At 39.2% G+C, this 22,487-nt stretch overlaps 1 protein-coding gene across 1 annotated transcript in view; it reads left to right on the top strand.

The window, feature by feature from the left end:
- The window catches only part of MNAT1 (MNAT1 component of CDK activating kinase), a 217,937-nt gene that overhangs the window by 105,930 nt on the left and 89,520 nt on the right, over positions 1-22,487 (top strand). The window contains exons 5-6 of the mRNA XM_056133839.1: positions 2,186-2,326; positions 8,433-8,558. Of these exons, the coding sequence (XP_055989814.1) occupies positions 2,186-2,326; positions 8,433-8,558 (267 nt within the window). The remainder of the gene's footprint in view (positions 1-2,185; positions 2,327-8,432; positions 8,559-22,487) is intronic.

Here is a 22,487-nt window from a genome sequence, read left to right as displayed (position 1 = left end):
GAGCCTGGCGAGCTCCCTGTGGCGTATTAGATATGGCAAAAACCATAACAGTAACAACAAGTCTCACAATGGAGATGTTACTGGTGCCCGCTTGAGCAAATTGATATGAACAATAGGATAGTGCTACAGTGCTACAGTGCTACTTTTGTTTTATTTACTTTTTTGGTTTTTGGACTGCACCCAGTGGTGCTCAGGGTTTACTATTGGCTGTGCACTCAGTAATCGTTCCTGAGGGGCCTTTGGCATCTATGTGGTGTGCTGGGAATTTAATCGCGTTGGCCATATGCAAGGCAAGCTCCTACCTGCTGTACTGTTTCTCTGGCCTCTCATCTTGATTTTGGAAGAACAGTGATTTTATTATAATATTTTTTCCTGCCATCAAAACGTCTCAAAGAATTTGTTCTAAGTACTTACTCTACTCATACCCAGTCTTAATTTCTTTAGAAAGATGCCTCATTTCTGGTATCATGAATGTGTCATATAAAGTGCTCTTTTTACATTTTAGATTTCCTGAGTGCATTAGAAAATACATCAAAATTAGCATGACTACAAGCCTTGTTTTATTAGCTTTATATACTATAAAACAGGTTTGTACTTTTTAGGTCACTTCTTTTATTCCTAGTTTTAAGGTAGAAAATAATAACGAGAGTTATAATGAAAGAATGAAGTAATTTTAGGTATTATTTGAAAAAAGAATTTTTAATAATCAGAAAACTTTATAGTGATGATAATTGAATGAAATTCTTTTAATTCATATATGTTAGAGTGATTATTTGGGTTGTTTATATATATTTATGTAGGAGAATTGCTATTTATTCAGCCATTGATTAAGCTGATTGAATTTGGGATGAACCCCATGTTTTTTTTAAAATTTAATTGGATATCCAAGAGATAGACCATTACAAATCTGTTCATAATCGGGTTTCAGTCATACAATGATCCAGCACCCATCCCTCTACCAGTGCACACTCCCACCACCAATGTCCCCTGTTTCCCCACCACCATCCCCCCCACTTCCCACCCCCTACCCCTAGCCTCCCTCTATTGGAGGCATTTTCCCTCTTGCTCTCTCTACCCTTATACTTTTATGCATTATGGTTTGCAATACAGGCAATAAGAGGTCATGGTGTTTGTTCAGGGCATTTGGTATTTTTACCAGGATGGCAAGGCTGGAGTAGCTTTACAATTGGGTGGCAGCCTTGGGGTGTGAATGACTGCCGAGGCTTCTGGAAGTACAGGGAGATGGGGGGAGGTAGCCCATCCGGACTCTGAGAAAGCCTGGAGATTTCAGTTATTAAATCTGCATACCAGAATTTTCAACAGATTATATCTTGGTAAGGTCCGTCCTGAGACTGTGGAGTCAGGCTGGGAGTATGGCAGCAATTTCGGACTGAGTAAGCAAGTGGCTGCTGGGGGCTCTGCTTGGGCAGGCCACCAGGCCAACCTGTCCCCCACCCATTTACTCCACTCTGTTCAGCCATGTGCAGGTCCGAGATTAACTGTGGCTTTTGATCTCTTTCGAGATTTATCTATGGGTCTCTGAAATAAGGCCAATAAATTAACTTATGTAACTAACTGAGCCAGAGGTGGTTTGGGGGTGTGGCTCCCACATTCTTAACTTTTGACCATTTGATTTCTTGGTAAACTTGGTCCCAAGTTGTTGGGGTCTGGCCAAAGGCACAGAGGTAATTTTGGGGTATCAGGAAGCCTGAAGGCATCATCAGGCTGCTGATGCACTCTCCCCGCAGGTACAGGTTGACCTGTTGGCGGCACCATACCCCCTTGTTTTTATATTTTATATTACTGTTAAACAGATGTGTTGTAACTGTTTTGTTGTTATTGGTGGTAATTATTATTTAATTATTGGTCATTCTGTGAGAGGAGTTTTCCTATTAGTGATACTTGGTGGTAGTTGGTGCTGACATAAACATAGAAACATAGTTTTAGGAGCTGGAGAGAAGATAGTACAGGATTTAAGGCTCTTGCCAAAGTCGTGCAATAGACCCTGAATTTTATCTGGTACCACATAAAACTCTTTGAGCACTGCCCAGAATGACCCCTGAGCATCACTGGCTATTGTGGCATGCTTCCCCCCCACCCCCCCGCCACGACGAGATTCCTACATCAGGAAATAGTATAGGATTGACTTTGGACACCAAGCTCAGACACCTGTTTATGTTTTTAGACTCGGGAACAGGAGGAATTGGAAGAAGCTTTGGAGGTAGAACGACAGGAAAGTGAACAAAGAAGACTGTTTATACAGAAAGAAGAACAACTCCAACAGATTCTAAAAAGGAAGAATAAACAGACATTTTTAGATGAATTGGTATGTATTAATGCTAAATCTGATTACAAATGTCATTGGTCTTGAAGGTTAGTGGCGTTTCTTCAGTATTTGTTTTTTTCTCCTTGAGTTTTCTTTTTTTAAATTTTTTTTGAATTTTTATGTTTTATAAAGAGATTCACAATTATTTTTTATTACATTCAGTATTCTAACACCAATCCACTATTACACCTTCCCACCATCATTGTTCTGGGGTGCCCTGGATGAGACTCAGTCTGGCGTGGACTCTGGAGACATCTTTGCGGCTTGTTAATCTCTCTTTCTTTAGTATTTGTCTTATTTATTTTACTTCTATTCCTGTGTTTAGTTAATTTTTGGGAGAACATATCTGACATTATTTAGGAACCAGGTAATATTAGGAATCAGATTTAGGGCTCCCACATGCAAAACATGTGTCCTGGCCCTTTGAATCATCTCCTGAGCCTACTATTTATTTAGGTTTTAAATAATAAAAGGCATTTATCTTATTATCTAATACAATTTTTATGATGCAAGAAAACACGAGGGGCTTTCTTAGGTGACTCTGGTTTAGGATTACACCTGTGACTATTGTCAAGATGTTGGCATGGGTCACTGTTCTCTTAAGATTTAAAAAGATGGGCCAGAGTGATAGTCTAGCAGGTAGGGCGTTTGGTAGGGCCAACCCGAGTTCTATCCCCAGCAACCCTTATGTTCCACTGAGCACTGCCAGGATTAATTCCAGAGTGCAGATCCAGGAGTAACCCCTGAGCATTGCAAGGTGTGTCCCAAAAAGCCAAAAAAAAAAAATTGAATAGATGGGGAAGATCTACATATATACATTTAAATTGAGATAACATTGGCTTGCAACATTTCAATATTTTTTATGCATAGATATTCACAACTACTCAAAAGTATATGTTACCACACCACACCCAACTACCAAAGTGCCAGTATCCCTCTATCACAGGACATTGGGTCCTTCTTGCTTTGATCCTCTTCCAAGTCTGATAACCTGGGACAGTTTTGTGTTTATGTCATGGAGTTTATTTTCATTAACTTCATTTAGATTGTTTTGCTTAGTTTCTTTATATGCCATGCTTGGTCTTCCAATATTTGTCTTTCTCATTCTGATTCATTTCACTTAGTTCATTTTTAATTTTTTAAAAACTTCTTGTCAATACCAATTTATTTTCAGGTAATACAGTAATATTATAAATCACATGCACCTGTACATTGTTAATAGGTTGTTTATGTTTCTAACCTTATATATTATTTCCAGAGTATTTTTCTCCTGACTAATACTAGTTTTCTCGTGTTCAGTGTTTTGACACCATGCAAAGTTTATAATTGTTCTGGTTATTCTGTAATATATATATATATATATATGTATATATATATATATATATGTTACACCAGACAGTGCTCAGGGGTTACTCTTGGCTTTGCACTCAGAAATCACTCCTGGTAATGCATGGCAACCATATGTCTTGCTGGGAATTGAACCTGGGTCAGTTGCTTGCAAGGCAAATGCCCTACTTTCCGTACTATCTTTTTGCCCTTCTGTTTAATATTTTTATGTCAAAAAGTAATGGCCTGATTTGCAAACTATTTGTGTTTTTCAGCAATTAGCTCAAGTATTCAATATTGCTAGATAAAGGAAATGATAATTATCAAGGTTTGTATTGTGTTTCATGGATTTGATAGTACATTGTTTGATGCTTATAACATAATAATATTGATGAAGTTACACCTAGTAAAACCATCTTCCAGGAAAGTAATTTTGCATTTTTCCTTGTCCCTTCTGTCACCATAATTTATTTTTATCAGGTATCATTACAGTTTTGGGCTGGAGCGATAGCACAGCGGTAGGGCATTTGCCTTACAAGTGGCCAACATGGCCGACCTGAGTTCAATTCCTCCGCCCCTCTCGGAGAGCCCGGCAAGCTACCGAGAGTATCTCACCCGCACGGCAGAGCCTGGCAAGCTACCCGTGACGTACTCGATATGCCAAACACAGTAACAACAAGCCTCATGAAGGAGACATTACTGGGCCTGCTCAAGCAAATCGATGAACAACGGGAGGACCGTGACTGTGATCACTACAGTTTTACTGGTTTGATGATAAACTTTTATTCTTTGATTTGGTAAATATGCAATTTTGTTTTTCTTTCTTGTGATGGAGGAGTGGGGTCTCAGGGAATGAACCCAAAGTCTCATAGAATACCAAATATGTACTCTATGATTGATCTATATATATGGCTCTAGTTTATTCTTTCCTGAAAGCACTCCAGTTTGTGAATAAAAAGAAGTAAGAGTACTTAAATTAGAAGTTGATAAAAAGGAAAGAAAGTTTATGGACGTTAATGAAGTTTAGGCAGATGTTTATCCTCAGTGTTAGGATAAATACTGTATGCACTTTGTAGGTGTGGAATCTAAATTTGGTTCTAAGTATGAGGTATGTAAGCATTTAAAATTTCATTTATATAAAGTTCAAACCAAGCAAAATTCACTTGTTGTAGAAGCATTTAAAATAGAATATAATATTTTTTTCTTATCAACTTACATTAATTTTTGTTGAAAATGGCAGATATGACTTTAGCAACTGAAATTCCTCATCATTTAATACATAGAAACATACTTTTTTTTTTGGTAATGTTTTTCCTTCATACAATTAACTAATCCCAAATTCAGAATGTAGACATAAGATGAAAAATAAACTATTATGTCTTAAAAATATTCCATACATTTTAAAGGGTTTTTAGATTTTAATTTGACGTTATGCCAGCTTTACATAGCAGTTATTCTTGAATATTCTTTTTTTATTTAATACTACTAAATTTTGTTGCCTCGTTGAGCTGCTATTGGCCTGAAGCTCCCCGTTAATTTTGGGGCATGAAGCAAGATGTGAAACGCCAATGTTGTACATTATGTATAATCTGGAATTAATACTTTTTTTTTTTGTGAGACCCCCCTGAGTCCCCTCTAGTTCCTGTTTTCTTCACCTGCAAGTCATTACTGCACATACTTTCTTCACTGTTTAGATCATGTAACACGGTGGTTAAATAATCCTTAGCAATTTACTGTATTCATTAGAACAATTAATTTCAGTAGATTGGTTTAGAATACCACTGCAGTTTGAATTTCTGGTTTCCATTAAAAAATTATTTGTAATAGTTCTTATAACTTTAATTTTGAATATTTCTTTTCTTTTTTTTATTCTGTTAAAAGGTTGACGTATATTTAGTCCTTAATAATTGTGAGAATTCTTTTTATCTTCCTGAACCCTTAAAATAAAATAATATCTATTTTTAATGTATGTTCATGTAATTGATTTTATAAAAAGTATAACTCTAATACTTTTTTAAGTATTAGAATTATTTTCTGTATCTAATTAGGTAACGAGTACTACTTACTACAATATATTTCTTGGCTTTTTTTTTTTTTGGTTCTTGTGCTGAAAGTCACTTTTAACCTTTAAAAAGAGTTGTAGTTTGTCATGTATTATGTAAGTATATATTACAATATATTGTTTGTGACAGAATTTTACTCTTTTGTCCTTCATGTTTATTGCTTAGTATTTGTTAATATGTGTCAAAAAATCGATTTTCTTAATCCTAACTTTAAATTAAGTTTTTGAAAAGTTTGGAAAAAAATTTTTAAAAGGTCCTGACTTATTAAATTTTTTATATTCCTGTTTGAAAATTCTCTTCAGCTAATGTCTTAAATTTTGTATGGGCTAATATTGTTTTCAAACACAGTAGCTGATTTTTATTAGAAATATTGTTTGCCAGATGGCTTACTTAAAGTCAGTTAAAATAATCTTTTAAAAATGGTCATTATAAAGCCCTTAATGAGTATTACAGGCAGTCTTATTAAAATTTCTTTAAATATTAAATAGACCTTTAGGCAATTAGTGTAGGTTCCAGAAAGCTAAAAAGAATGAAATAACTTGAAAGTCTGTATCTATATTTTATTTATTCCAAAGATTATGTGAGCTATCCATGGTTTAATATTTTACTCTTAGATTGTTTTTGGTGTTAGAACTACTGTTTAATTTTGGTTCAACATTCACAAAGGTTTTCTAATCTCTAAGTTTTGAGTGCTAAAATAAAATTTGTACAGGTTTGAAGTAATTTTAGATTTAGAATTAAAATTAGAATTTCCTTGCACCGAAATTTGTTGTAGCGTCCTGGAATGTTTATTTTAGCTGTTTACTAAGAAATGTTAATATTCATATGCTTTTTTTGTGTGAAAATAAAACTAGGATTTAAAAGGCCAAATTATTGATTAGTAAGTTCTTGAAATGAAAACATTCATTGTCTTGTATTTATATAATATCTACATTTTAGAATAAATAGGAAGTAAAGAACAATATTTGAATTCACTTGGAGTATAATTTGACAAAGATGGAAATTACTTTTTCTTCTCTTAGTTTCTCCACATGAAGAAATAGTAATAGCTTTTAAAAGGAATTGTGTACCATAGTCCATTTGAAATGTCCTTTCATTTTGTATTTTATTATAAAAGTGCTAATGGAAATCTAGAAGAGCTGTTAGACTTCACAGAGATTCTGTTATCATTGCATCACTAACACTTTATTGTGGAGTGAAAAGTTTCAAGTATATGTTCACAGTTTTTTATATTCAGTTTCACTCAGTATTGCTAAAGCCAGGTCTCAAGTATTTTGCTCCTTAATAATGTTCTGTTTTATAAATAACATGTTTTTCCATTTAAAAAGTTTTAACCTTTATAACATTGCTTTTGCATAGTATTTCTGATACAAAAGTTTTAGGTCCATATCTTTTTCTACACAATTCATTGAAATCATATTTCTTGTTATTTGAATAATTTCTAGTGTAACCCTAAAACAGTTCCCTTAAATATTATAATTAGCCACAGTTGCACCTAAAATATTGTCACATTTGGAATGAAAATTAAATTCTACTGTATGTTCACTTTCATTCAGTAAAATTTTAACAATATAGCTTTTGGAGTTAAATTATAGGTAGTAGCTAGTTTTTAAAAAAAATATGTAGGCTCTGTGTGTGTGTGTGCGTGTGTGTGTGTGTGTGTGTGTGTGTCTGTCTGTCTGTCTTTGGCTTCTTTCTGCTTTTTGGTCTTATTATCTGGCAAATTGCAAAGGGAAGAATCTGTATTGCATTTTGTTTGAGTTCAACCTTAGCTCCACAGTTTTATATTTGTAAGAGAATTTCATTTTAAAGCTCTGTAGCACTGTTGTCCCATTGTTCATCGATTTGCTCGAGTGGGCACCAGCAACATCTCCATTGTGAGACTTGTTGTTACTATTCTTGGCATATTGAATACGCCATGGGGAGCCTGCCAGACTATCTTCATTTTAAAGAGAATAAACAATAGTCTACATATAAGAATGTTAATTGATTGTGTTATTGTTATATGTGCAGGTTTATATATGATTTAATATATTACATATTTGTTATCATCTACTAATTGAAAATTTTTGGACTTAATTTCTAAAAGTAAGTTAGGGGAAAATAAATATACTTTTGGCTGTACTTAACAGTAGTTTTATTGTGTAAAACAGAGCAAGAATTATTTCCTAACAGCCTCAGGGAAAATCTAATGGGAAACAATTTCAAACTCGTCTGAATTCACTGGTAAAATTAATGTCTCTTAGATAAACATTTGATATGTTGGAGTACTTTGGACTACTCTGTGATTAGATTAACTTATGATTTTTTTAAAACAATTAATAGATATGGTTGGCTTTGTAAAATGAAACAATCCTGTTGTTTTTATAAAAATGTTGATTTTATAAAAAATACTTTTTTTCAGGTTATTTTGATTTATGAATATAAACCAGCTTTCTCTTATTATGGAAAGTGAATTATCTTTTGTTAAGTCACCTTAAAGTGAACGTCTAGGTTGACATCAAATACCTTTATGGCAAGCATATTTAGAATGAAAGATTTATTTCTTTTTAAAGTTTCATAAGGTAAAAGGTAAAGGCCCTCCCGTTGATCGTCGATTTGCTCGAGCGGGCCCAGTAACGTCTCCATTGGAGACTTTGTTGTTACTGTGTCTGGCACATCGAATACTCTCGGTAGCTTGCCGGGCTCTCATATTGTACTTTAACTTTTTTTTACAGGAGAGCTCTGATCTCCCTGTTGCTTTACTTTTGGCTCAGCACAAAGATAGATCTACCCAATTGGAAATGCAACTTGAGAAACCTAAGCCTTCAAAACCAGTGACATTTTCTACAGGCATCAAAATGGTAAACTATTTTATTGCTTATTTCAAATATTAAATTTAAAGATTACATTTTATAATTTTATGTTGAGGTAAACTGGTAAACTGAAAGGTTCAGATGTTTAAGCTCAGTGTCCGTGCTGAAAATATGAATATGCGTAGTGTAAGAGGAAAGTGAAAACTAATAATTTTTAACTTTACAACTCAGTTTTATTTGTATATGATAATGGACCTGTTTGTCTTTTCTTTTGGCTTTTGAGCCACGGCCCGTGTTACTCAGGGCTTACTTCTGGCTTTGTACATAGAGATAACTCCTGGCCGTGCTCAGGGGATCAAATGTTGTACCAGGGACCGAATGGGTTTGTACCATGCACTAAGCAAGCCCTTTCCTCTCCAGCACCAGAAAATGTTTCTTAAAGGAAAATGCAGGACTGCGGAGATAGCTCAACTGGTAGAGTATAAACTTAGCATGTGCAAAATGTCCTGAGTTCATTCTTAGCACTGCATTGGTCCTTCAGCACTGCTGGGTATAGTCCTGGTGACGTTGTTGTGCCAGAGCAATGAACCGTTCAGTCGGTACTGTTCACCTGACAGCATTGAATGAAAGAGAGGTTCCAAGGCTAACTGATGGCCTAAATTTAGAAAACCGTAACTTTTCTAGAAAGTTATGAAAACCGTAAAATCAGGGATCAGTTCAGGAACCAGTGCTGGTGCAGGGAAGCAGGAACTGTAATTGACGGATTGTTGGAGGTGCAGTATGTGCAACTCTTAACAAACTTTTCATGGGAACTGAGTTTTCTTGCATTTACATCAGACTTGTTCAGTGAATATAGAGAAAAGTCCTTTTGAATTTCTGGCAAAAGGAGAAAAGGAACCATTTGAAATATGTCACGGCATTTTGTATTATTATTGTTATTTTTATTACAGTGTTAGGAATCAAATATGCAGAGTAAGAGCTCTGCAGCTTAGCTATATTCTAGCCCTATAATTCAGTAATAATTGTGTTTTCATTTTGTTTTTTTTCTAGGCCACATTCAGCAGTGTTCAGGGCTTACTGTTGGCTCTTGGATTTAGGGATCATCCTTGGCAGGACTCTGGGGATCATATTGGGTTATATGCCTTACCTGCTAAACTATCACTCCAAATGCCTTATCTGCTATACTATCACTCTAACTTCTCATTCGTAAATTCTTAAATAGGTTCTGCTTTTAGGATATATAATAATATAGTTATGTTAAAGTAAAGTAAAGTAAAGGCCCTCCCATTGTTCATTGATTTGCTCGAGCAGGCTCAGTAATGTCTCCATTGGAGACTTTGTTGTTACTGTGTTTGGCATATCGAATACGTCACGGGGAGCTTGCCAGGCTCTGCCGGGCGGGCGAGATGCTCTCGGTAGCCTGCCGGGCTCTCCGAGAGGGGCGGAGGAATCGAACTCGGGTCGGCCATGTAGGCTGCGTGCAAGGCAAACGCCCTACCGCTGTGCTGTAGTTTCTCCTGAAGCCAGAACCTAAGTTTGATCAATTATTGACTGATAACGGGAGAAAGGGAATTGCCTGACTCCAGCCAGTCACGCTTTCCTCAGGGAAAGGGAAGTATAGGACTTTTGCCTACCCTCGCCCATTCTGCTCACAGAGACAGGGAATAGGATGGAGCGAGTGTTCTAACAGCAATCTTCAGGATATCTATTTTACCTGATTAGTGCCCCATTCATTTCCCTAAAGGAAGCCCCTTTTCTGTCCTTTGTTTCCTTTCAGCTGTTATAAATAACTTTGATTTAATTTTTTTCCACTTTATTCAAACACTGTTGTTTAGAAAGTTGTAAACCACAACTCTTTTCATGGCTCATGATCCATTATAGGCATTCAGTGTTCCAACACCAATCCCAGTGCCAGTATGACCTTCCCTCCATCACGGTCCCCATTTTCTCAATCACCTCCCAAGCCTGCTCCCTTAGCAGGCTTAGAATAATTTTTGTCATATCAATTGTTAATCAGAAAGTATTTTAAAGAAAATTTGTGAAAATTGTTATATCTCACCGTGGCACAATTAAATCCTTGTTTACTAAGCTGTTATTGCTTGTTGAAACTTCTGTGTTAATATTTTTTAATTTATTTGTTTTTTAATATTTTTTTTATTAGTGAAACACCATGGGGTACAAACTTTCCTGCTTGCGTTCCAGTTACACACTTGTGTTCCAGTTACACAATGGTTGAGTACCCGTCCCTCCACCAGTGCCCGTTCCCCACCACCAATGATCCCAGTATCCCTCCCGCACCCCCATCCCATCCCCTCCCCACCCCGCCTCTGTGGCAGGGCATTCCCTTTTGCCCTATCTCTCCTTTTGGGTGTTGTAGTTTGCAATAGAGGCCCCCTGCCTGTGTGGCAGATTTCCACTTTACTCTCTCTTCTCTCTACATTGATCACATTCAATATTACGACAAAAGACCCATCATTATTGTTTGGAATTTTCCCCAACAATCAGACCTGCCAAAAAGACATCATTATATAATTTGTTTTCTATTGCTGATTATGAAGAGCTTATGATGTTGTGTGGCTGCAATTTTGGATTTCTGATATTTTAGTAATAAGTCTGGAGGGATTACTTCTAAAGCCGCTGAGTTCTGAGGTTGGTTTGTGTGCCATCTTTCAGGAACCGGAGGAGGCGTTCGTGGGCGGCAACGGGGGGGCCTTGTGAGGGCGGGGAGCAGGGCCGGTTCCACCCCCCATCCTATGAGGCCCCGTGTGCCTCGTCACTGCAGTCTCATACCTTGCTGTCCATTAGGTTCTGAAAGATGGTGGCCACCATGCTGCCGCCGCCAGGGGGAATAGGCAGAGGGACAAACACCCTTCCCCCTCCTTGGGCGGCATAGCACCGTAGTTTAATGCACAGTCCAGATGCATTTCTGTTGGGCATTATATTTTGCTCGAATTTTCCCACCTCCATTCAAGCCTGCTTTCCAGGGACAGATGCTAGATCATTTACTTTCCATTGCTCGCACAGCTGCACGGTTTTGAAGAATAGTCCTGGTGCCCACATACCAGAGCCATACTTGTAGAAGCTCATGGTCGCTGGGATTCCATCTGGAGAAGGTGGGGAGACTGCACCTTCCCCATCCTGGCGATATCGGCTCGGTATGGGGCCCGGAGAATTCTTCAGGTGTTGAGGTGACCGCCGGCCGGGTTTCTTCACTGTTGTGTGTGCTATTTTTGTTTATTGAGTGTAGGTGGCTTCTGTGTTCCTTTCCTATCTAATTTGATAGGAAATCTCCTACTGGGATGGGATGTTAGTATTGTAGACTTTGGAGATGTCCTGTTCCTACTCCAACCTCTCCAGGATATTTAACTGGGCAGTTAGCTTACATAGCGGCAGCTGTGGATGTGGGTGTGGCTGTCAGGGCTTTTGGAAGAATGGAAATGGAAGGGGGGAGGAGGCTACCTCCCACTCTGGGAAGACCCCAGAGTTCTCAGCCCCCAAATAGGTGTACCTGAAAATTTTCTGGCCGTTGGCATGGCTACAGTTGTTGGGGCGTGAGTGTAGTTACCAGGGCTTTGGCAGGGTGGGGACTTGGCCTGACCCCTCCCCAAGGGCGCCCCAGAGTTTTGAACTGGACTGCTATATCTGTGTGAGTTTTTAGGCTTCTTCTGAGATTTTTTTTTAAATGAATCCCCGTGAGGTACAATTACAGACTTATAAACTTTCGTGCTTACGTTTTAGTCATACAATGATCAAGTACCCATCCCTCCACCTTTGCCCATTCTCCACCACCAATGTTCCCAATATCCCTTCTGCCATCCCCCCTCCCTCCATCTTTCCCTCCTCTTACTTTTACTCTCTCTCTCCTTTAAGGTGTTGTGGTTTGCAGTGCAGGTATTAAGTGGCCATCATATTCGATCATGAGTCTGTCAACTAGGCCTATAGATGAGCTTATAAGGACATGGGAACCACACCCACAAGTACAGGGGTGGGGTTGGTGGAGGCTGCCGGGTCTCATTTCTACAAAAAATCCAAAATTCTTAGCCAAAACACTGGTGTACCTGAGATTCTCAGCAGTTTGGCATCTCTGGGGAATTCAGGATTGTAAATGACTTTAATATCTAAGCATGTATTTTATTAGATTGTTGTTTTGTCACTTCTTGTTATATTTGTGAGAGTCATCCTATGGTTTTGCTGATATATTAGATTGTTGTTTTGTCTGTTCTTGTTATATTTGTGAGAATCATCCTATAGTTTATGCTGATAATTTAAAATTTTTTAGTTTCATTACTGGTAATATTCCGTTGACAAAAATATTCTGTTTATCTCCTCTACTGTTGAATATTTGGATAGTTGTTATTATTGATTATGCTGAAATATTATGTTTCTTAGAACACATACTTCTGTTGTTGGTGGTGGTTTTCCAACAAAGAGTAGAGTTCTTAGATCAGATTGAATTGCTTTTCACAGTGGATTTTACCAATTCTCCTTGTGCTTTTTTTTTTCCTTGTCAAATTTAGCAATTCTGGAGGGTTGTTAATAGTGTTTTTATTTTAGTTTGCTTTTTATTTCACTGGTCACTAATGAAGTAGAGCATTGGCTATCTTATTTTGTGAAATAGCTTTTCAAAACATGTGTAAGTCTTTTTATTTGTTCTGGTTGAGATGTTTTATTTTCTGAATGTGTTACAAATAATATTTTTGGCTAATTTTTGCAGTCATTTTTAAAACTTGTGATATCTTTATTATTTTGCTTACCTGTTGTTCTTCTGGAAATTTGTTTTCCTATAATGTTAGGTGATCCAGTTACTTTAATACATGTTGAGATTCCTATGACTTAAATGTGTGATAGAATGTTTTTTATTATTGTTATTATAGCCAATTGTCTTAAAGATGATGTGAAAAAAACATAAATGATAGTTTTTTCATGATGTATATGAAAATTTAAATGTTTACGAAGTTGAATGTTTATATTCTCTTTGGAAAAATTATTCCTAAAATATGGGATGCAAAGTAATATTTATTGAGCACCTATATCCTAGGGTTTGTTTTTTATTGAACAAATGCTGACATTCCTTGTCTTCTTCCTCTCCCATCTTCCCCCACTCTCTTCTCTCCCTCCCTGTCCATCTTCTATGAGCCCAAATATTGGCATTCTTTTTTTTGGTTTTGTTTTGGGGCCACACCATGTGATACTCAGGGTTTACTCCTCACTCTGCCCCTATTGGCATTCTTAATTTTACAAATTAAGATTTTTTGAAAAATGAGAGTTCTTTTACTCTCACTGTAAAAGAACTTTCAGGGCTGGAAAGGTACAGTGGGTAAAGACTTTGTCTAGTGTGCTGTGACTCAAATTCCATCCCAGGAATCCTATATGGTCTGAGTCCTGCCAGGAACGATTCCTGAGTGCAGAGCCAGAAGTAACCCCTGAGCACCGCTGGGTGTGGCCTACCCCCACAAAAATCTTTCGTTGTTTTTACGTCTTCATAAAAATAGATGGTATTTGTAGTTTTCTTGATGTGAAAACTGAGTCTCAGGGTAAGATCATGTACAAAACATGGCACTTGAAAATTTTCATCTTTTTCTGGTGCTGTAGGGTACCGTGTGTCGGGCACCCACCTTGCATTTGGCAAACCCTGATTTGATCCCTTACATCCCTTATGGCTTCGAGAGCACCACCAGGAGTACTTTTGAGTGCAGAGCCAGGATTAATCTCTGATCATTACCAGGTGTTTCCCCAAACAAATAAAACAAAACAATAAGTTCTAATTTTTTTCAGCACAGAAGGCACCTCAAATACAACTCCTATTTTTTATATTCTCATTAATAAAATACACATAATAGAGAATAAATTTTTTAAAAAATATTTTTATTAGTGAAACACCATGAGGTACAGTTGTAGACTTACAAATTTTTGTGCTTGGGTTTCAGTTATACAATGATCGAGTACCCATCCCTCCACCAGTGCCCATTCTCCACCACCACTGATCTCAGTATCCTTCCCACCTCCCATCCCCCTTATCCCACCCTGCCTCTGTGGCAGGGCATTCCCTTTTGTTCAATAGAGAATAAATTTAAGTGTTTCTTTCCTTACTGTTGTTTTTGTAAGACTTATTTATAACATCTGTTAAAATAATTAAGCAGTTAATGGTGTATGCATGAAGATGTCATTAACAGTATTGTGAATCACAGCATCTCAATAAAATGCAGAATTATCATATGTATTAATAGTAAAGAAGCCTGTACAATGACCTTTACTTTTTCTTATTTTTTCTATTGAAAGAAATTCAGACATAACAAATTATTATTTTTTTTTGTAGGAGTACTGCTATTTATTCAGCCACTGATTAGCTGATTGAATTGGGCATGAACTCCACCTTAATTTTTTTTATTTATTTTTTTTCTTTTTATATTTATTTATTGAATCACTGTGGGAAAAGTTACTAAGCTTTCAGGTTTAAGTCTTGGTTATACAATGATCAAACACCTTTCCTTTCACCAGTACTCATATTTCACCCCCAAGAACCCCAGTATACCCCCCTCCCACCTCTCCAAATGCCTGTCAGGCAGATGATTTCTACTTAACTCTTCTCTACATTGATTACATTCATCATTTTGACAAAAGATGCACCATTATTGTTTAGAATTTCTCCCCAAATACTCAGAATTGCTGAAAAGGCATTATGAAATATTTTGTTTTCTATAGCTGGTTATGAGAATCATATAATGTCACACGGCCACGATTTTGGATTTCTGCAAAGAGCCAGATAATTACGAGATTGGTTTCTGTGTGTCTGGTCGTGCCAGAGAGCCGCTCGTGGGAGGTAACTCGTGACCTTGGTAGAACGTGAGGGACATGCTGGTACCGTCCCCTTCCCATGAGATTGCAGTTGCCCCGTCACTGCTGGATCGTACCTAGCTTTCCTATAAGCTCTGAGGCGGCGGCTACCTTGCTGCCAGGGGGGGAAAAGGCGGAAGGGAGCAACACTCTTTCCCTCTGGGGAGGCATGGAGCCGTAATTTAACACATGGTCCATTCACTTTTCTTCTGCAAGCTGCTGGGCTCTGGACTAAGTCTTTTTGCCTCTGGAGCCATGGCCATGCCAGAGAGCCGCTTGTGGGGGGCAACTCATGACCTCAGTAGGGCGTGAAGGATGAGCCGGTACCGTCGCTCTTCCCATGAGACTACAGTTACCCTGTCACCGCTGGTTCATACCTGTCTTTCCAATAAGCTCTGAGGTGGTGGCCACCTTGCTGCCGGGGGGGAAAAGGCAGAAGGGAGCAACACCCTTTCCCTCCTGGGGAGGATGGCACTGTAGTTTAATGCATGGTCCATTCACTTTTCTTCTGCAAGCTGCCAGGTTCTGGATTAAGTCCTTTTGCCTCTGGAGCCATGGCTGTGCTAGAGACCCGCTTGTGGGGGGCAACTCGTGACCTCAGTAGGGCGTAAAGGAGGAGCCAGTACCGCCCTCCTTCCCATGAGACTGCAGTTGCCCCGTCACCGCCGGCTCATACCTGGCTTTCCAATAAGCTCTGAGTCAGTGGCCACCTTGTATGAAGTCCAGATGCATTTCTGCCAAAAGCCGCTGGGTTTTGAGATTTGTTTCTGAGTCTCCAGTATCATGGCTATTAATCAGCTTGATCAGGAGCCATAAAGACCATTTGTAGGTGGCGACTCAGGGTCTCATTGGGATGGGGAGAAAGAGTCGGCTCCACCCCCATGTGGTGAGGCCCCTTGTGTCTCGTCACTGCAGGCCCAAACCTGACTGTCCAGTGGCCTCTGGAGGATGGTCACCAGGCCGGCAGGGGGAACAGGCCAAGGCACGAAACCTATTCCTACCTGGAGTGGCCCAGTGCCAGTAACCTACTGCAGGAACAGGATTCATTTCTGCCAAAAGCCTTTGGGTTCTGAGATTTGTTTCTGAGACTCTGGGATCATGGCCATTAAGCTGTTCGATCAGGAACCAGAGAGTCCATGCCTCCAATTATATAGCTGAGCTGGAGGTGGTTTGTGGGTGTGTCTCCCACATGCCTAACTTTTGGCTGTTTACTTTCTTGGTAAAGTTTGCCCCAAGTTTTTGGGGTCTGGCCAAATGCACAGCAGCAATTTTGGGGCATCTGATAGTCAGACGTTGCCATCAGGCTGCTGATGCTCTCACCACACAGGTACAGATTGACCTGCTGGCGGCACCATATCCCCAACAAATTAAATCTTATATGTTAAATTTGGAGAGTGTCCAAGAAGACATAAACATGATCAAGGTTTTTAGAAATAGTACCTTTGAGATGTGAGTAAGAACATATAATTTAAACTTAGAGAAAGCTGAAAGATATTAGTATAAAATAAGTAAGAAATAAAGATTTAATTATATTTTGGAAAATATTGAATTGAGGGAGTGGACATTTTGCTTAGGGATGTTTTACTAGGAGCGTCTTACTAGTAACATAATAAGGTAAGGTAAGGTAAAGGCCTTCCCATTGTTCGCCGATTTGCTTGAGCGGGCCCAGTAACGTCTCCATTGGAGACTTTGTTGTTACTGTGTTTGGCATATCGAATACGTCACAGGGAGCTTGCCAGGCTCTGCCGTGTGGACGAGATACTCTCGGTAGCTTGCTGGGCTCTCCGAGAGGGGCGGAGGAATCGAACTCGGGTCGGCCATGTTGGCTGCGTGCAAGTAAATTGAAGGTTTTTAACATTATATTTATAAATGCTGAAATAAAGCCATGCAGAAATAGTTGGGTTTTGGGTCTTCCCTGAGGGTAATCAATGGCTACTACTGACTTGGGGCTTGGGTGTTGCTCCTGGCCTACTCTGATCTGTTGTCGTCAGAGATTTAATTGTGTCTTCCACATCAGAGCATGTACTCCAGCCCTTTAAAATACCTTCTTAGCCTTAAATCCATATATGATTATGAATGTTTTCCTGAGAAACTTGGCTATCATATGTGTTGCAGTCCTTTTTGGGGGAGGGAGGGTTATGAGGGCTCTCAAGAGGTGGGTGTGCAGGGAAGTGGAAGGGAATTCCCACCAGTGATTTGCCAACCAGAACGGCAGTTCAGTGCCTGGGCCTGAGGATGTGCAGCTTCTGGTACCCTGCAGTGCTGGGAGCCTCTAGGGCCACACCCGAGCAGTGTTCAGGGGACCTCTAGGGCTGCACTTGGCAGTTCTTGGGGGACTGTGTTGTGCCAGGAATCGAATCCTGGTTGGGTGCATCCTATGCATGTGCCCTAGCTGCATTACTGTCTCCTGATCCTAGGTTTGTAATTTTACTAGGTCTGTATTTGTGCATGACCAAAGCCTACATTGTTTGACAATGTAATACTTTAATTTTTTTTAGCTAAATAGTTATTAGTGCGCAAAACGTATTGTGGTTTTTCATGTCACTATTTCTCTAATAATGTTTATCACTGTATCACAGTCATCCCATTAATCGTTGAATTACTTGAGCTGACGCCAGTAAGGTCTCTATTCCTCCCAGCTCTGAGATTTTAGCAGCCTCTTCTTACTCATCTTTTCCCAACGATTGGAGGCCCTTTCAAGGTCAGGGGAATGAGACCCATTGTCATTACTGTATCGAATACGCTATGGGGAGCTTGCCAGGCTCTTTCTGTGCAAGCTTAATAGTGCTTATAAAAGAACTATTAATAGGACTATAGTAGGAAATATTGTTAGCTTTTTATTTCATGGGTCACTGTCACTGTCCTCCCGTTGTTCAACGATTTGCTTGAGTGTGCCCAGTAACGTCTCCATTGTGACACTTGTTACTGTGTTTGGCATATCGAATACGGTACGGGTAGCTTGCCAGGCTTTGCCATGCGGGCAAGATACTCTCAGTAGCTTGCTGGGCTCTCTGAGAGGGGCGGAGGAATCGAACCTTGGCCAACCTGGTTGGCCGCGTGCAAGGCAAACGCCTTACCCACTAAGCTATTGCTCCAGCCCATTTTATAGGTCATTTGTTATTATCTTATTCCTATATAATTTTGCTCCTCTCCTCTTTATTTCTATCAGATTATTTTTATGTTATAATATAACTTGCCACATGTTTGGGGTTGTGAATACATTTGAAAACCATAGCTATATTTAATTATTTTTGGCAAATCTCTGTATTTCTTTTTTTTTTTTTTTCTTTTTTGGTCACACCCGGCGATGCACAGGAGTTACTCCTGGTTCATGCACTCAGGAATTACTCCTGGCGGTGTTTGGGGGACCATATGGGATGCTGGGAATCGAACCTAGGTCAGCTACGTGCAAGGCAAACGCCCTTCCCGTTGTGCTATTGCTCCAGCCCCTCTCTGTATTTCTTAAAATACACAATTGATAGATTGTGTATAGATACATACATTTATTCTAATACACTACCATTCTGTTTGAATTGTGCCGACTGTTAACATTTTCCTGCACAAGAAATCTTTCCAATTTTTGCTACTAATACTTCATCTATACTATAATACTATCTATAATTCTAGTATCTATAATACTAATACTTCATCCTAGCCTCCATCCCCAGTGTGAAAACATTACCCTTTTTTTTCTGCTTATCCTTTTCAAAGCCTTTGTCTATGTTGTCATGGATATCCTGAAGTCACCACCCAGATCTTCTTTAGTTTCAGGGTAGTGTAGAGTTCATAACACCTAGAAAATTGAATTTAGAAGGCTCAAGTTTTCTGAAAAGGACCAAGACGTTCCAGCTATGTTATAATTTAAATAAAAATTTTTGTGTTAGCAAAACAGCATAAAGTGGCATATGTGACAAAGAAGTTTAGTGAATGTATTAAGAGTACTGGGGTTGGAGAAATAACACAGAAGGTAAGGAGCTTACGTTACACACAGTAGCCCCGGGTTTGATCCTCAGCATTCCATATGGTTCCCCAACCACCACCAGGAATAATTCCTGAGTGCAGAGCCAGGAGTAACCCCTGAGCACTGCTGGTATGGCCCCAAAACAAAACAAAACATTGCTTTGCATGCAGTCAATCTGCATTTGATCTCTGGTACCACGCTCCTGACCCCCATCAGGAGTGATCCCTGAGCACAGAGCCAGGAGTAAGCCCTGAGCACTGTCAAAAACCAACCAACTAAACAAAAAAAACCCTTGAAAGACTTTTTCTTTTTAAACTGAGATGCTCCTGTAGAATCTCTATTACTGTTTCCTCTTTCAGTCCTGATAGTAATTCATGTCTTTTCATTTTTTTTTCCTTCGAAAGGTCTGGTGAGCGGTGTATCGCATATTTACATTTTTGTTCTGTTCACAGTTTCAAGTTTATTTTTTTTTCCTGTTGCTTTTTTATTTTGTTGCTTTTTTTTTAACTGCAGTAATAGCTGCTCTTTATTATTTCCTTTTCCTCCTAAATTGAGTTATGAGTTGTTCTGTTATTAGTTTCTAAAGGTAGAAGCTTAGATTGAGAGTTCTTTTATTTTTTATTATTGAAGTTTGTTGGTTTAAATGTTCATTTAACCATTTCTTTGGTTACATCTCATATATCTGGACATACTGTTTTGATACTTTGAATACTTTTGAGATGTTTTACCAAGTTGAGTTTAAATGTGCAAGAAGCTTATTAAGTAAAGTGCCTGTGTTAGAAAATGAGAGGCAGCTGTTGGTGGCTGCCACAGTTATTTAATTGTAGGTCTGACCTCACAGAAGGAAAAAAAAGATTGGGAAAATTCTCTCAGTTCATTGATTCTCATCTGGGCCTGTATATTCGAAGGGGCTCCAGGTGAAAGTTGTGTATATAGGTGGTCACTACAGGAGATTATGGGACCAACCATAATGGGAGGGGGCACAGGAAGGAAGTGGTAAGAAGGAGGCCACATGGTTAGGATAGAGAAGGCACCAGTATGACAGAATTAGTCGGAAATAATCACTGTGAGAAGAACTGAGTGTTGAAAGTAGGAAAAGGGACATACATGATAGTTTTCACTATCTGTATTGCAAACCATAGTGCCCCAAAAAAGGGGTAGCTAGCGGGGAGAGAAGGGTGGGAAGGAGGGGGGAGAGAGACAGAGACAGAGACAGAGACAGAGACTGCTATAGAGGCGGGTGAGGGGAGGATGGAAACTGGGAACATTGGTGGTGGGAAATGTACACTGGTGAAGGAATGAAGGAACTGGTGTTAGAACATTATATGACTGAAACCCAATCATGTAACTGTGTATCTCAATGAAAATAAAAATTTTTACAAAATAAAGAAGGGGGTCACATTTAGGAAAAACATTGACAGTCTCTTAGATGACATCATTTTTAGGGGAAAGGTCTCCCCTGCAGTTCTCAGGGCCACGATGCCATTCTGTGTGATACTTGGTCCTGCTTTGGATCAGATGGTTTGTGTGTGGGCTGTTGACACCATGCTGCATGGGCTTTGTGGTGCTCAGGGGCCACGAGGGCTCTCCTCACCATTTGAGGGTGCTGGGAGCTCGTGAGGTTTTAAGGATCTTGAGAGCTTTGCCCAGTCCCTGTGACATTTGTGTCTGCAGGAGCGGAGGCCTCCCCAGATTCAGTGATAGGGTCTGAGGTTGCGGAACTCCTCAGACCCTGCAGTGCCCCAATCAGCAGAGTCACCGCCATCATTGTTCAGAGGTTATACCCAGTGGTCCTTGGAGGAGGGATGCAAAGTGTTGGGGCTTAACTTTGGGTCTTGGCACATGGGAAGTATGCACTTCTCACCACTGGTCTGTCTCCCTGGTCCCTCAGCATATGGCAACTGGAGAACCCTTGGGGCAAATTTTTGTTTTGGCAGTGGAGTCTTGCATCTCCTAAGTGTGGAACTACCTTGTTATTGCTATTTCACTCAGTCATTGATTAGAGCATGTCAAAAACATAACCTTTCTGTAAATAGTGAAATGGATTTCAGCATGTAGCAGCTGGTATTCTTGGTCCATTATGCTTCTGCTGTGGATGAGCTGAGACTTTCAATCATGTGGTCATCACAGTTGTGTTTTTATTTAGTTTAAATTATTGTGTACTTTTGTTTTTTATTTCTTGTTTGACCCATATGGTTTTTAGAAATGTGCTCAGTTTCCAAATATTTCCAGATTTTTAGACTACTTTTTTGCCATTAATTTCTAATATAATTCCAGTGCAGTGAGAAAACACTTTGTATGATTTAAAACATCTTTGTTGTCATGAGACTTGTTCTGAATATAATCTAAATTTGCATATATGTGGTGGTGGTGGTGGTGGTGGTGGTGGTGGTGGTGGTGGTGGTGGTGTGTGTGTGTATGTGTGAACTTGGGGAGAATGTATTTTGAGTGTGATTTAGGTAAATTCATTGGCATGATTAAATCTTTGGTTTCCTTACAAATTCTGTTTTTTCCCTCAGGTACTTGAGAGGGAAGTATTGAATTTTTACACTTTAACTGTGGACTTTGAATAAGGATTTAAAACTATATATTTTAGTACTTATGCAGTACGGATAGTGTCCACTTTTTCTCTCCTCATCTCCATTCTTTCTCCTCCATGGTAGTCTTAGAAACCGTTACATTTTTAAAGATCAGGCTGCATTAATAGTTTTAAATATCTTGGGCCAGAGAGGTAGTACAGAGGGAAAGGCACTTGTCTTGCATGCTTTTGATTCAGATTTGATCCCTGGCATTCCATTTGATTCCTGAGCACCACCAGGAGTGATTCCTGAATGCAGACCCAGGAGTGACCCCCTAGCATCACCAGTTATAGCCCCAAACCCCCATTCTCAATCTACACATTCAACTTAGGTCTTGTTTATATTTTTTATATTTCTCCTCATCATAATTTTTTCATTTACCTTCTTTTTTTGGGGGAGGGCTTTTTGGGTCACACCCGGCAATGCACAGGAGTTATTCCTGGGTCATGCACGGAGGAATTACGCCTGGCGGTGCTTGAGGGACCATATGGGATGCTGGAAATCAAACCTTGGTCACCGCATGCAAGGCAAATGCCCTATCTGCTTTGCTATCGCCCCAGCTCCTCATTTACCTTCTGATCTGTGTGTAGCATATTACAATGA

The sequence above is a fragment of the Sorex fumeus genome, unplaced genomic scaffold, assembly GCF_029834395.1.
Source record: "Sorex fumeus unplaced genomic scaffold, SorFum_2.1 ptg000098l, whole genome shotgun sequence".
NCBI lineage: Eukaryota > Metazoa > Chordata > Mammalia > Eulipotyphla > Soricidae > Sorex > Sorex fumeus.
This window is presented reverse-complemented; position numbering and strand designations above follow the sequence as displayed.